The sequence below is a fragment of the Nerophis lumbriciformis genome, linkage group LG01 (genome assembly GCF_033978685.3).
Source record: "Nerophis lumbriciformis linkage group LG01, RoL_Nlum_v2.1, whole genome shotgun sequence".
Classification (NCBI taxonomy): Eukaryota; Metazoa; Chordata; class Actinopteri; order Syngnathiformes; family Syngnathidae; genus Nerophis; species Nerophis lumbriciformis.
Genome location: NC_084548.2, coordinates 66,731,988 through 66,746,277, shown reverse-complemented (window position 1 = coordinate 66,746,277; position 14,290 = coordinate 66,731,988). Strand labels below are relative to the sequence as shown.

General features: G+C 40.9%; 1 protein-coding gene across 1 annotated transcript in view; it reads left to right on the top strand.

Moving 5' to 3' along the window:
- Positions 1-14,290, top strand: part of LOC133572079 (phosphatidylinositol 4,5-bisphosphate 3-kinase catalytic subunit gamma isoform) — a 33,934-nt gene that overhangs the window by 16,903 nt on the left and 2,741 nt on the right. The window contains exons 7-11 of the mRNA XM_061924761.1: positions 5,394-5,537; positions 7,274-7,364; positions 9,723-9,853; positions 9,940-10,051; positions 10,120-10,277. Coding sequence (XP_061780745.1) covers positions 5,394-5,537; positions 7,274-7,364; positions 9,723-9,853; positions 9,940-10,051; positions 10,120-10,277 — 636 coding nt within the window. The remainder of the gene's footprint in view (positions 1-5,393; positions 5,538-7,273; positions 7,365-9,722; positions 9,854-9,939; positions 10,052-10,119; positions 10,278-14,290) is intronic.

Below are 14,290 nucleotides of genomic sequence, written 5' to 3'. Positions count from 1 at the left end.
AGACTCCAGTCCATAGTGGATCTAACATAATAGTGAGAGTCCAGTCCATAGTGGATCTAACATAATAGTTAGAGTCCAGTCAGTAGTGGATCTAACATAATAGTGAGAGTCCAGTCCATAGTAGATCTAACATAATAGTGTGAGAGTCCAGTCCATAGTGGATCTAACATAATAGTGTGAGAGTCCAGTCCATAGTGGATCTAACATAATAGTGTGAGAGTCCAGTCCGTAGTGGATCTAACATAATAGTGTGAGAGTCCAGTCCGTAGTGGATCTAACATAATAGTGTGAAAGTCCAGTCCGTAGTGGATTTAACATAATAGTGTGAGAGTCCAGTCCGTAGTGGATCTAACATAATAGTGTGAGACTCCAGTCCATAGTGGATCTAACATAATAGTGAGAGTCCACTCCATAGTGGATCTAACATAATAGTTAGAGTCCAGTCAGTAGTGGATCTAATATAATAGTGAGAGTCCAGTCCATAGTAGATCTAACATAATAGTGTGAGAGTCCAGTCCATAGTGGATCTAACATAATAGTGTGAGAGTCCAGTCCGTAGTGGATCTAACATAATAGTGTGAGAGTCCAGTCCGTAGTGGATCTAACATAATAGTGTGAAAGTCCAGTCCGTAGTGGATTTAACATAATAGTGTGAGAGTCCAGTCCGTAGTGGATCTAACATAATAGTGAGAGTCCACTCCATAGTGGATCTAACATAATAGTGTGAGAGTCCAGTCCGTAGTGGATCTAACATAATAGTGTGAGACTCCAGTCCATAGTGGATCTAACATAATAGTGAGAGTCCAGTCCATAGTGGATCTAACATAATAGTTAGAGTCCAGTCAGTAGTGGATCTAATATAATAGTGAGAGTCCAGTCCATAGTAGATCTAACATAATAGTGTGAGAGTCCAGTCCATAGTGGATCTAACATAATAGTGTGAGAGTCCAGTCCAGAGTGGATCTAACATAATAGTGTGAGAGTCCAGTCCGTAGTGGATCTAACATAATAGTGTGAAAGTCCAGTCCGTAGTGGATTTAACATAATAGTGTGAGAGTCCAGTCCGTAGTGGATCTAACATAATAGTGTGAGACTCCAGTCCATAGTGGATCTAACATAATAGTGAGAGTCCAGTCCATAGTGGATCTAACATAATAGTTAGAGTCCAGTCAGTAGTGGATCTAATATAATAGTGAGAGTCCAGTCCATAGTAGATCTAACATAATAGTGTGAGAGTCCAGTCCATAGTGGATCTAACATAATAGTGTGAGAGTCCAGTCCGTAGTGGATCTAACATAATAGTGTGAGAGTCCAGTCCGTAGTGGATCTAACATAATAGTGTGAAAGTCCAGTCCGTAGTGGATTTAACATAATAGTGTGAGAGTCCAGTCCGTAGTGGATCTAACATAATAGTGTGAGACTCCAGTCCATAGTGGATCTAACATAATAGTGAGAGTCCAGTCCATAGTGGATCTAACATAATAGTTAGAGTCCAGTCAGTAGTGGATCTAATATAATAGTGAGAGTCCAGTCCATAGTAGATCTAACATAATAGTGTGAGAGTCCAGTCCGTAGTGGATCTAACATAATAGTGTGAAAGTCCAGTCCGTAGTGGATTTAACATAATAGTGTGAGAGTCCAGTCCGTAGTGGATCTAACATAATAGTGTGAGACTCCAGTCCATAGTGGATCTAACATAATAGTGAGAGTCCAGTCCATAGTGGATCTAACATAATAGTTAGAGTCCAGTCAGTAGTGGATCTAATATAATAGTGAGAGTCCAGTCCATAGTAGATCTAACATAATAGTGTGAGAGTCCAGTCCATAGTGGATCTAACATAATAGTGTGAGAGTCCAGTCCAGAGTGGATCTAACATAATAGTGTGAGAGTCCAGTCCGTAGTGGATCTAACATAATAGTGTGAAAGTCCAGTCCGTAGTGGATTTAACATAATAGTGTGAGAGTCCAGTCCGTAGTGGATCTAACATAATAGTGTGAGACTCCAGTCCATAGTGGATCTAACATAATAGTGAGAGTCCAGTCCATAGTGGATCTAACATAATAGTTAGAGTCCAGTCAGTAGTGGATCTAATATAATAGTGAGAGTCCAGTCCATAGTAGATCTAACATAATAGTGTGAGAGTCCAGTCCGTAGTGGATCCAACATAATAGTGTGAAAGTCCAGTCCGTAGTGGATTTAACATAATAGTGTGAGAGTCCAGTCCGTAGTGGATCTAACATAATAGTGTGAGACTCCAGTCCATAGTGGATCTAACATAATAGTGAGAGTCCAGTCCATAGTGGATCTAACATAATAGTTAGAGTCCAGTCAGTAGTGGATCTAATATAATAGTGAGAGTCCAGTCCATAGTAGATCTAACATAATAGTGTGAGAGTCCAGTCCATAGTGGATCTAACATAATAGTGTGAGAGTCCAGTCCATAGTGGATCTAACATAATAGTGAGAGTCCAGTCCATAGTGGATCTAACATAATAGTGAGAGTCCAGTCCATAGTAGATCTAACATAATAGTGTGAGAGTCCAGTCCATAGTGGATCTAACATAATAGTGTGAGAGTCCAGTCCATAGTGGATCTAACATAATAGTGAGAGTCGAGTCCATAGTGGATCTAACATAATAGTGTGAGAGTCCAGTCCATAGTGGATTTTCTGTTTTCTATTTTCTGCTGGATCTACTCTCTATCTTATGCTGCAGCTGTTACATGGTCATTGTTACATATTGTATTATATAAACATACAATATAATATATTAAGTTAAAGTTAAAGTACCAATGATTGTCACACACACACTAGTTGTGGTGAAATTTGTCCTCTGCATTTGACCCATCACCCTTGATCACCCCCTGGGAGGTGAGGGGAGCAGTGAGCAGCAGCGGTGGCCAAGCCCGGGAATCATTTTTGGTGATTTAACCCCCCAATTCCAACCCTTGATGCTGAGTGCCAAGCAGGGAGGTAATGGGTCCCATTTTTATAGTCTTTGGTATGACTCGGCCGGGGTTTGAACTCACAACCTACCGATCTCAGGGCGGACACTCTTCAGTATATGTCATATACTGTGTATTTAATGTGTATATACTACATATATGTTATATTTTATATTGCTACTACGGTACATTGTTAGTCTACTTCTACTACTAAAATCACCAAAAATGATTCTCGGGCGCGGCCACCGCTGCTGCTCACTGCTCCCCTCACCTCACCTCCCAGGGGGCGATCAAGGGGTCCAATGCCGAGAATAATTTCGCCACACCTAGTGTGTGTGTGACAATCATGGGTACTTTAAATTAACTTAACTTTACTTAATACTTGCATTATCCTTTCCATCCTTACACTTTCCAACATTTGTAACTGAGCTACTGTGTGGAACAATTTCCCTTGTGAATCATTAAAGTTTCTCTAAGTCTAAGTGTCAACTGTAAAAATGTATTATTAATCTACTTGTTCATTTACTGTTAATATCTGCTTATTTTCCGTTTCAACATGTTCTATCTACACTTCTGTTCAAATGGAATAATCACTTATTCTTCTGTTGTTTGGATGCTTTACATTAGTTTTGGATGATATCGATTTGATACCAAGTAGTTACAGGATCATACATAGGTCATATTCAAAGTCCTCATGTGTCCAGGGACGTATTTACTGAGTTTATAAACACTAATATGAATTTAAAAAAAAAGGAAAAAAAAGATTTTGTGACAATAAAAAATATCGATGTAATCATAGTAATATCGACTAGATACACTATTGTACAAACCCCGTTTCCATATGAGTTGGGAAATTGTGTTAGATGTAAATATAAACGGAATACAATGATTTGCAAATCCTTTTCAACCCATATTCAGTTGAATATGCTACAAAGACAACATATTTGATGTTCAAACTCATAAAATTTTTTTTTTTTTGCAAATAATAATTAACTTAGAATTTCATGGCTGCAACACGTGCCAAAGTAGTTGGGAAAGGGCATGTTCACCACTGTGTTACATGGCCTTTCTTTTTAACAACACTCAGTAAACGTTTGGGAACTGAGGTCTGGACTACAGGCAGGCCAGTCTAGTACCCACACTCTTTTACTATGAAGCCACGTTGATGTAACACGTGACTTGGCATTGTCTTGCTGAAATAAGCAGGGGCGTCCATGGTAACGTTGCTTGGATGGCAACATATGTTACTCCAAAACCTGTATGTACCTTTCAGCATTAATGGCGCCTTCACAGATGTGTAAGTTACCCATGTCTTGGGCACTAATACACCCCCATAACATCACAGATGCTGGCTTTTCAACTTTGCGCCTATAACAATCCGGATGGTTCTTTTCCTCTTTGGTCCGGAGGACACGACGTCCACAGTTTCCAAAAACAATTTGAAATGTGGACTCGTCAGACCACAGAACACTTTTCCACTTTGTATCAGTCCATCTTAGATGAACTCAGGCCCAGCGAAGCCGACGGCGTTTCTGGGTGTTGTTGATAAACGGTTTTCGCCTTGCATAGGAGAGTTTTAAATTGCACTTACAGATGTAGCGACCAACTGTAGTTGCTGACAGTGGGTTTCGGAAGTCTTCTTGAGCCCATGTGGTGATATCCTTTACGCACTAATGTCGCTTGTTGATGCAGTACAGCCTGAGGGATCGAAGGTCACGGGCTTAGCTGCTTACGTGCAGTGATTTCTCCAGATTCTCTGAACCCTTTGATGATTTTACGGACCGTAGATGGTGAAATCCCTAAATTCCTTGCAATAGCTGGTTGAGAAAGGTTTTTCTTAAACTGTTCAACAATTTGCTCACGCATTTGTTGACAAAGTGGTGACCCTCACCCCATCCTTGTTTGTGAATGACTGAGCATTTCATGGAATCTACTTTTATACCCAATCATGGCACCCACCTGTTCCCAATTTGCCTGCACACCTGTGGGATGTTCCAAATAAGTGTTTGATGAGCATTCCTCAACTTTATCAGTATTTATTGCCACCTTTCCCAACTTCTTTGTCACGTGTTGCTGGCATCAAATTCTAAAGTTAATGATTATTTGTCCAAAATGTTTATCAGTTTGAACATCAAATATGTTGTCTTTGTAGCATATTCAACTGAATATGGGTTGAAAATGATTTGCAAATCATTGTATACCGTTTATATTTACATCTAACACAATTTCCCAACTCGTATGGAAACGGGGTTTGTACTTGGTATCATTACAGTGAAAAGGGGGAATTTTTGGAATTTTGGTTGAGAAATGTGGAAGTTTGAAAATGTGTCCATTCATGTCAATCATTTAAAAAATGTCTCAGAAAACGTCAATTTTTTGGGGCACGCACACAATAATAATGTTATGATATCAGTAATAAGGGGAGCATATTTGTGTCTTTATTGCCCAGCTGGATAAATGCAAGGTGATGGCGTCGAAGAAGAAACCGTTGTGGTTGGAGTTCGCCGCCATGCCGTCACCGACCTCTGCTCCACCTGTTGGAATCATTTTCAAACAAGGGGATGACCTCAGACAGGACATGCTTGTTATCCAGGTGAGATACTGTCTATATGTTTGTATATAATATATACATATAAACATACATTTCATTTGTACAAAACCCAAAACCTATATTCAATTGAATAGACTGCAAAGACAAGATACTTAAAACGTTGCTATTTTTTGCAAATATTAGCTCATTTGGAATTTGATGCCTGCAACATGTTTCAAAAAAGCTGGCACAAGTGACAAAAAAGACTGATAAAGATGACGAATGCTCATCAAACACTTATTTGGAACATCCCACAGGTGAAGAGGCTAATTGGGAACAGGTGGGTGCCATGATTGGGTATAAAAGCAGCTTCCATGAAATGCTCAGTCATTCACAAACAAGGATGGGGCGAGGGTCACCACTTTGTCAACAAATGCCTGAGCAAATTGTTTAAGAACAACATTTCTCAACCAGCTATTGCAAGGAATTTAGGGATTTCACCATCTATGGTCCGTAATATCATCAAAAGGTTCAGAGAATCTGCAGAAATCACTGCACGTAAGCGATGATATTACGGACCTTCGATCCCTTAGGCTGTACTGCATCAAAAAGCGACATCAGTGTGTAAAGGATATCACCACATGGGCTCAGGACCACTTCAGAAAACCACTGTCAGTAACCACAGTTGGTCGCTACATCTGTAAGTGCAAGTTAAAACTCTACTATGCAAAGCGAAAGCCATTTATCAACAACACCCAGAAACGCCGCCGGCTTCGCTGGGCCCGAGCTCATCTAAGATGGACTGATGCAAAGTGGAAAAGTGTCCTGTGGTCTGACGGGTCCACATTTCAAATTTTTTTTGTCACAAAATGTTTCTTTTTTTCCGCCCACACAACCCCAGGTGGGGGAAAAATAAATATTTTTTGGACAATTTAGTGGGGAGGATTCTGCCCCCCTCCTGACCTCCCTCCACCCACCCCTAAAAACGGTTCCCGTCTGGAGCAAAGAGGAAAAGAACCATGATGTTTTGTTTGTGTTTGACATGTTTAGCTTGGACAGCCACAAAGCTTCCAGACTAAACATGATACAGTGTGATGAATATCAAGTGTGTGACAACTGTGGCAACACATGCATGGTCTTACGGCCATGCAACAAGAGCCAATTCTTCGAATAATTATGTATAAGTTATCACACAACTCTTATGCTTAAAGGCCGTTGCTATAGTTATTATCAATTGTGCTGAAGTTGTACTTTTCTATCTGCGCAAAGACACAACTTGTGGTCTTGCTTTGCGAAGTTTTCTCTTGTCAGCAGTTTGGTTCCAGACCCTGCCTGATGACAGCCAAGGACGGACATCGAGTACCTCGGCACGGACAGGACAAAGACAGGGCGAAATCACGAGTGTCAGCACATTTCCATTCTGAATAATCATGTATTGTGTATTGTGTCTAATGGGGGCTGCTTGCAGCCTCAGTGATGTTAACTAGGGACCTCCCAAATAAATAGAGGAGCATGTGGTACTGTACCTTAGAGCTGTAACTGAGTGTACAGCCTCATACGTCTCTCCTCATGAGTAAAATTCAACTATATCTCTGCTTGATTCCTTCTTCTTGTCTAGTAATAGATAGTTTGGTGTTTGAACCTGACACATTACAGGTCATGTCTTAATAAAAGTAATGCCGGTACTTTATAAAAGTGTCTCAAATGTGATTTGTGGGTTGCCTACTGCTTTGGTGTTTATTTTCACATTTTCCCATCGTAATTTAGAGAATAAACCCTCCCTTTTTTTTTATTTTTAGACATTGATGGTGATGGACTCCATCTGGCAGGAGCAGTCACTGCATCTTAACCTGGTTCCATATGGCTGCATTTCCACGGGGCACAACATAGGTAAGGACAGGTTATCACAGGGGACAAACCCCGTTTCCATATGAGTTGGGAAATTGTGTTAGATGTAAATATAAACGGAATACAATGATTTGCAAATCCTTTTCAACCCATATTCAGTTGAATGCACTACAAAGACAAGATATTTGATGTTCAAACTCGTAAACTTTATTTTTTTTTTGCAAATAATAATTAACTTAGAATTTCATGGCTGCAACACGTGCAAAAGTAGTTGGGAAAGGGCATGTTCACCACTGTGTTACATGGCCTTTCCTTTTAACGACACTCAGTAAACGTTTGTGAACTGACGAGACACATTTTTTAAGCTTCTCAGGTGGAATTCTTTCCCATTCTTGCTTGATGTACAGCTTAAGTTGTTCAACAGTCCGGGGTCTCCGTTGTGGTATTTTAGGCTTCATAATGCGCCACACATTTTCAATGGGAGACAGGTCTGGACTACAGGCAGGCCAGTCTAGTACCCGCACTCTTTTACTAGGAAGCCACGTTGATGTAACACGTGGCTTGGCATTGTCTTGCTGAAATAAGCAGGGGCGTCCATGGTAACGTTGCTTGGATGGCAACATATGTTGCTCCAAAACCTGTATGTACCTTTCAGCATTAATGGCGCCTTCACAGATGTGTAAGTTACCCATGTCTTGGGCACTAATACACCCCCATACCATCACAGATGCTGGCTTTTACACTTTGCGCCTATAACAATCCGGATGGTTCTTTTTCTCTTTGGTAGGGAGGACACGACGTCCACAGTTTCCAAAAACAATTTGAAATGTGGACTCGTCAGACCACAGAACACTTTTCCACTTTGTATCAGTCCATCTTAGATGAGCTCAGGCCCAGCGAAGCCGACGGCGTTTCTGGGTGTTGTTGATAAACGGTTTTGGCCTTGCATAGGAGAGTTTTAACTTGCACTTACAGATGTAGCGAGCAACTGTAGTTACTGACAGTGGGTTTCTGAAGTGTTCCTGAGCCCATGTGGTGATATCCTTTACACACTGATGTCGCTTGTTGATGCAGTACAGCCTGAGGGATCGAAGGTCACGGGCTTAGCTGCTTACGTGCAGTGATTTCTCCAGATTCTCTGAACCCTTTGATGATATTACGGACCGTAGATGGTGAAATCCCTAAATTCCTTGCAATAGCTGTTTGAGAATGTCATGACTTGGTCCTGGGGTTTAGTTTTTCCAGAAGGCAACGGAAAGTTGGCTCGGGCGAGACGGGAATGTAAGTACATATTTTTATTACTATCAAAAAAAGTACAAACGAAAAGCGCGCACAGTGGCGGAGAACAAACTATGAAACCAAAAGACTATAGCATTAATAAACAAAAACTTACTTGGCATGGACTAAAGTAGCAGCATGAAAGATGGACATGAAAAACAAGTGTCAGGAATATGCAGAGCATAAATGTGGGATGTCGCCAGCAAGACAAACTGAAAACAATGAACTTAAATACTACAGACATGATTAACTAAAACATTTGCGTGACTCAAAACGTGAAACAGGTGCGCGACGTGACAGGTGAAAACTAATGGGTTGCTATCGTGACAAGCAAGAGTGCACAATGAGTCCAAACGTGGAACAGGTGAAACTAATGGGTAACCATGGAAACAAGACAAGGGAGTGAAAAGCCAGAAACTAAAGAGTCCAATAACTAAACAAAACAAAACATGACTAAAACAAAAACATGATTACACAGACATGACAGAGAAAGCTTTTTTTCTTAAACTGTTCAACAATTTGCTCACGCATTTGTTGACAAAGTGGTGACCCTCGCCCCATCCTTGTTTGTGAATGACTGAGCATTTCATGGAATCTACCTTTATACCCAATCATGGCACCCACCTGTTCCCAATTTGCCTGTTCACCTGTGGGATGTTCCAAATAAGTGTTTGATGAGCATTCCTCAACTTTATCAGTATTTATTGCCACCTTTCCCAACTTCTTTGTCACGTGTTGCTGGCATCAAATTCTAAAGTTAATGATTATTTGCAAAAAAAAAAAAATGTTTATCAGTTTGAACATCAAATATGTTGTCTTTGTAGCATATTCAATTGAATATGGGTTGAAAAGGATTTGCAAATCATTGTATTCCGTTTATATTTACATCTAACACAATTTCTCAACTCATATGGAAACGGGGTTTGTAGTTCTGTTATACGCACACACACACACACACACACACACACACACACACACACACACACACACACACACACACACACACACAGTCGGCAGGAGGGTTTCCAAAAAGTACTTTTAAACAGTCCATGGAGTAACGCACTAACAATAAACTCTTGTGTACCTCTTCACTGTATTGAAATAGACGTTTCTGTACCTTAGGTATGATCGAGGTGGTACGTGACGCGGTGACCATCGCTGCCGTCCAGAGGAGCCACGGAGGAACCATCGGACTCTTCAGAGACGACGCGGTCTTTGAGTGGCTCAAATCCAAGTGTTCGCTCCAGGAAATTGTGATTTATGAGCATATTCTTGTCTTGTATTCTTTGTCTACTGTAGATGTTTGAAGTGTGTATCAATATGACATGATTGAATACAGCACTTCAAGACCGTGGAGCGCTTTGTCAAGTCCTGTGCCGGGTACTGTGTGGCCACGTATGTGCTGGGTATCGGGGACCGTCACAATGACAACATCATGATAACAGATCAAGGTATCGACCCTGCAGCCGTCTGGAAATGAAACCAAAAACTAATGATGTCCGTTGTGTCATGTCTTCAGGCAATTTGTTCCACATCGACTTTGGCCACATCCTAGGTAACAGGAAGCACTTCCTGGGAGTGAGCAGGGAGCGTGTCCCGTTTGTCCTCACGCCCGACTTCCTGTACGTCATGGGCCGGGTCAAAGGTCGCAGTAGCCTCTACTTTCAGTGCTTCAGGGTAAGGACACACACGCTTCCTATTCACATTCACGACAAATGCCGTATTTTCCCGACTTTTTGTCAAAACCTAATGTACGGAATAATTCTGGTTGTGCTCACCGACCTCGAAGCAATTTTATTTGGTACATGTAGACATGCAAACCCCGTTTCCATATGAGTTGGGAAATTGTGTTAGATGTAAATATAAACGGAATACAATGATTTGCAAATCATTTTCAACCCATATTCAATTGAATATGCTACAAAGACAACATATTTGATGTTCAAACTGATAAACATTTTTTTTTTTTTGCAAATAATCATTAACTTTAGAATTTGATGCCAGCAACACGTGACAAAGAAGTTGGGAAAGGTGGCAATAAATACTGATAAAGTTGAGGAATGCTCACCAAACACTTATTTGGAACATCCCACAGGTGAACAGGCAAATTGGGAACAGGTGGGTGCCATGATTGGGTATAAAAGTAGATTCCATGAAATGCTCAGTCATTCACAAACAAGGATGGGGCGAGGGTCACCACTTTGTCAACAAATGCGTGAGCAAATTGTTGAACAGTTTAAGAAAAACCTTTCTCAACCAGCTATTGCAAGGAATTTAGGGATTTCACCATCTACGGTCCGTAATATCATCAAAGGGTTCAGAGAATCTGGAGAAATCACTGCACGTAAGCAGCTAAGCCCGTGACCTTCCATCCCTCAGGCTGTACTGCATCAACAAGCGACATCCGTGTGTAAAGGATATCACCATATGGGCTCAGGAGCACTTCAGAAACCCACTGTCAGTAACTACAGTTGGTCGCTACATCTGTAAGTGCAAGTTAAAACTCTCCTATGCAAGGCGAAAACAGTTTATCAACAACACCCAGAAATGCCGTCGGCTTTGCTGTGCCTGTGCTCATCTAAGATGGACTGATACAAAGTGGAAAAGTGTTCTGTGGTCTGACGAGTCCACATTTCAAAGTGTTTTTGGAAACTGTGGACGTCGTGTCCTCCGGACCAAAGAGGAAAAGAACCATCCGGATTGTTATAGGCGCAAAGTTGAAAAGCCAACATCTGTGATGGTATGGGGGTGTATTAGTGCCCAAGACATGGGTAACTTACACATCTGTGAAGGCGCCATTAATGCTGAAAGGTACATACAGGTTTTGGAGCAACATATGTTGCCATCCAAGCAACGCTACCATGGACACCCCTGCTTATTTCAGCAAGACAATGCCAAGCCACGTGTTACATCAACGTGGCTTCATAGTAAAAGAGTGCGGGTACTAGACTGGCCTGCCTGTAGTCCAGACGTGTCTCCCATTGAAAATGTGTGGCGCATTATGAAGCCTAAAATAGCACAACGGAGACCCCCGGACTGTTGAACAACTTAAGCTGTACATCAAGCAAGAATGGGAAAGAATTCCACCTGAGAAGCTTCAAAAATGTGTCTCCTCAGTTCCCAAACGTTTACTGAGTGTTGTTAAAAGGAAAGGCCATGTAACACAGTGGTGAACATGCCCTTTCCCAACTACTTTGTCACGTGTTGCAGCCATGAAATTCTAAGTTAATTATTATTTGCAAAAAAAAATAAAGTTTATGAGTTTGAACACCAAATATCTTGTCTTTGTCGTGCATTCCATTGAATATGGGTTGAAAAGGATTTGCAAATCATTGTATTCCGTTTATATTTACATCTAACACAATTTTCCAACTCATATGGAAACGGGGTTTGTACTTGCCAACCTTGAGACCTCTGAATTCAGGAGATGGGGGTGGGGGTTGGTGGTAGCGGGGGGTGTATATTGTAGTGTCCCGGAAGAGTTAGTGCTGCAAGGGGTTCTGGGTATTTGTTCTGTTGTATTTATGTTGTGTTACGGTGCGGATGTTCTCCCGAAATGTGTTTGTCATTCTTGTTTGGTGTGGGTTCACAGTGTGGCGCATATTTGTAACAGTGTTAAAGTTGTTTATACGGCCACCCTCAGTGTGACCTGTATGGCTGTTGATGAAGTATGCTTGCATTCACTTATGTGTGTGTAAAAGCCGCATATATTAAGTGACGCTGTTTGTATGGAGGAAAAGCGGATGTGATGACAGATTGTAGAGGACGCTAAAGGCAGTGCCTTTAAGACACGCCCCCAATATTGTTGTCCGGGTGGAAATCGGGAGAAATTCGGGAGAATGGTTGCCCCGGGAGGTTTTCGGGAGGGGCACTGAAATTCGGGAGTCACCCGGGAAAATCGGGAGGTTTGGCAAGTAGGCCAGTAGATGGCAGTCAAACATAAGAGATACGTGTAGACTGCACTATGATGGCAATATGACTCAAGTAAACAACACCAACATTTGATATGTTTCATTGAAAATATAGAACATTACACACGGCGCTCAAAAATGAATGAAATAAGTTTATTTCGGTCACATAATCAACCATCAACCATTTTGTGTGATCAGTTTAACAGTACGGATTAGACATATTTAACACAAAAAGAAAAGAAAAAGAATGAGGAATAGGCTGAAGCCAAAGCTTATATTTGCCTATCCTATACATTCACTGAAAATTAGATTGCCTGGAACATCAGCGTTAAAAACATCAATTGGATGAAAATAATTATTGCTATATTTGATCATTTTCAATTATTTCACCTTTCAATGTTTTCTTAAACCTTAACAAAGAAGTACATATCTTCAACTCCTCACTGAGCTTCTTCTACCATTTAACTCCTAAAACTGAATTACATTTGTATTTTATATTTCTTCTTACTTTACCTATTTCAAAAATCAATACCCCCCGTAAATTATAGTTTTCTCCTCTTAATTTAAATAAGCTAAGAATACAAGCTGCAAGGCTGTTGTTCTTTACTCCAAACATCATTTCCATTGCTTTTAAAAACACAATATCTGAACATTTTAACACATTAGAACTTATAAATAATAGATTGGTATGTTCATAGTAGCACACTTTGTGTATTATTCTAATTACCCTTTTTTGAAGTTTAATTATTGGGTCCATGTTTGTTTTATAAACATTTCCCCAAACTTCAACACAATATGATAAATATGGAAAAATAAAAGAATAATATAACATCGGCTGTGTTATCCGGCACAACAGTCAAGGGGTGCATTCTACGGCGGGGGTGCGTTATCCGGCACAACACCTGCCGCAATACACCGCTTCCCACCTACAGCTTTCTTCTTTGCTGTCTCCATTGTTCATTGAACAAATTGCAAAAGATTCACCAACACAGATGTCCAGAATACTGTGGAATTTTGCGATGAAAACAGACGACTTAATAGCTGGCCACCATGCTGTCCCAAAATGTCCTCTACAATCCGTCATCCTACCGAGACGTTTTCAGCAGGTTATTTCGCGCAAAATTTAAAATTGCACTTTAGTAAGCTAACCCGGCCGTATTGGCATGTGTTGCAATGTTAAGATTTCATCATTGATATATAAACTATCAGACTGCGTGGTCGTAGTAGTGGGTTTCAGTAGGCCTTTATGGCCCTTATGTGGACACTTATACTGCCATCTAGTGGTGTCAGAAGAGTATAACGTACAATGGAATTTGGAACAAAAAAGGTGTAAAAATAAGAATTAGCATGTCACTAAACATGAAGTACACGTTTGTTACTTATGGACTAAGTGCATCATATAAAAAGATGATTCTTACTTTTTTATTCTAATTAGGGTCCAATAAGCCCAAATAGTAAAGAGAAATAAAAAAAGCATGTAAACAAACAGCATGGGCCTTAAGAGGCTAAAATAAAGAAAATGGGATTTACAATCCTCAGCCTTCCCGGTAAGGTCTATTCAGGTGTACTGGAGAGGAGGCTACGCCGGATAGTCGAACCTCGGATTCAGGAGGAACAGTGTGGTTTTCGTCCTGGTCGTGGAACTGTGGACCAGCTCTATACTCTCGGCAGGGTCCTTGAGGGTGCATGGGAGTTTGCCCAACCAGTCTACATGTGTTTTGTGGACTTGGAGAAGGCATTCGACCGTGTCCCTCGGGAAGTCCTGTGGGGAGTGCTCAG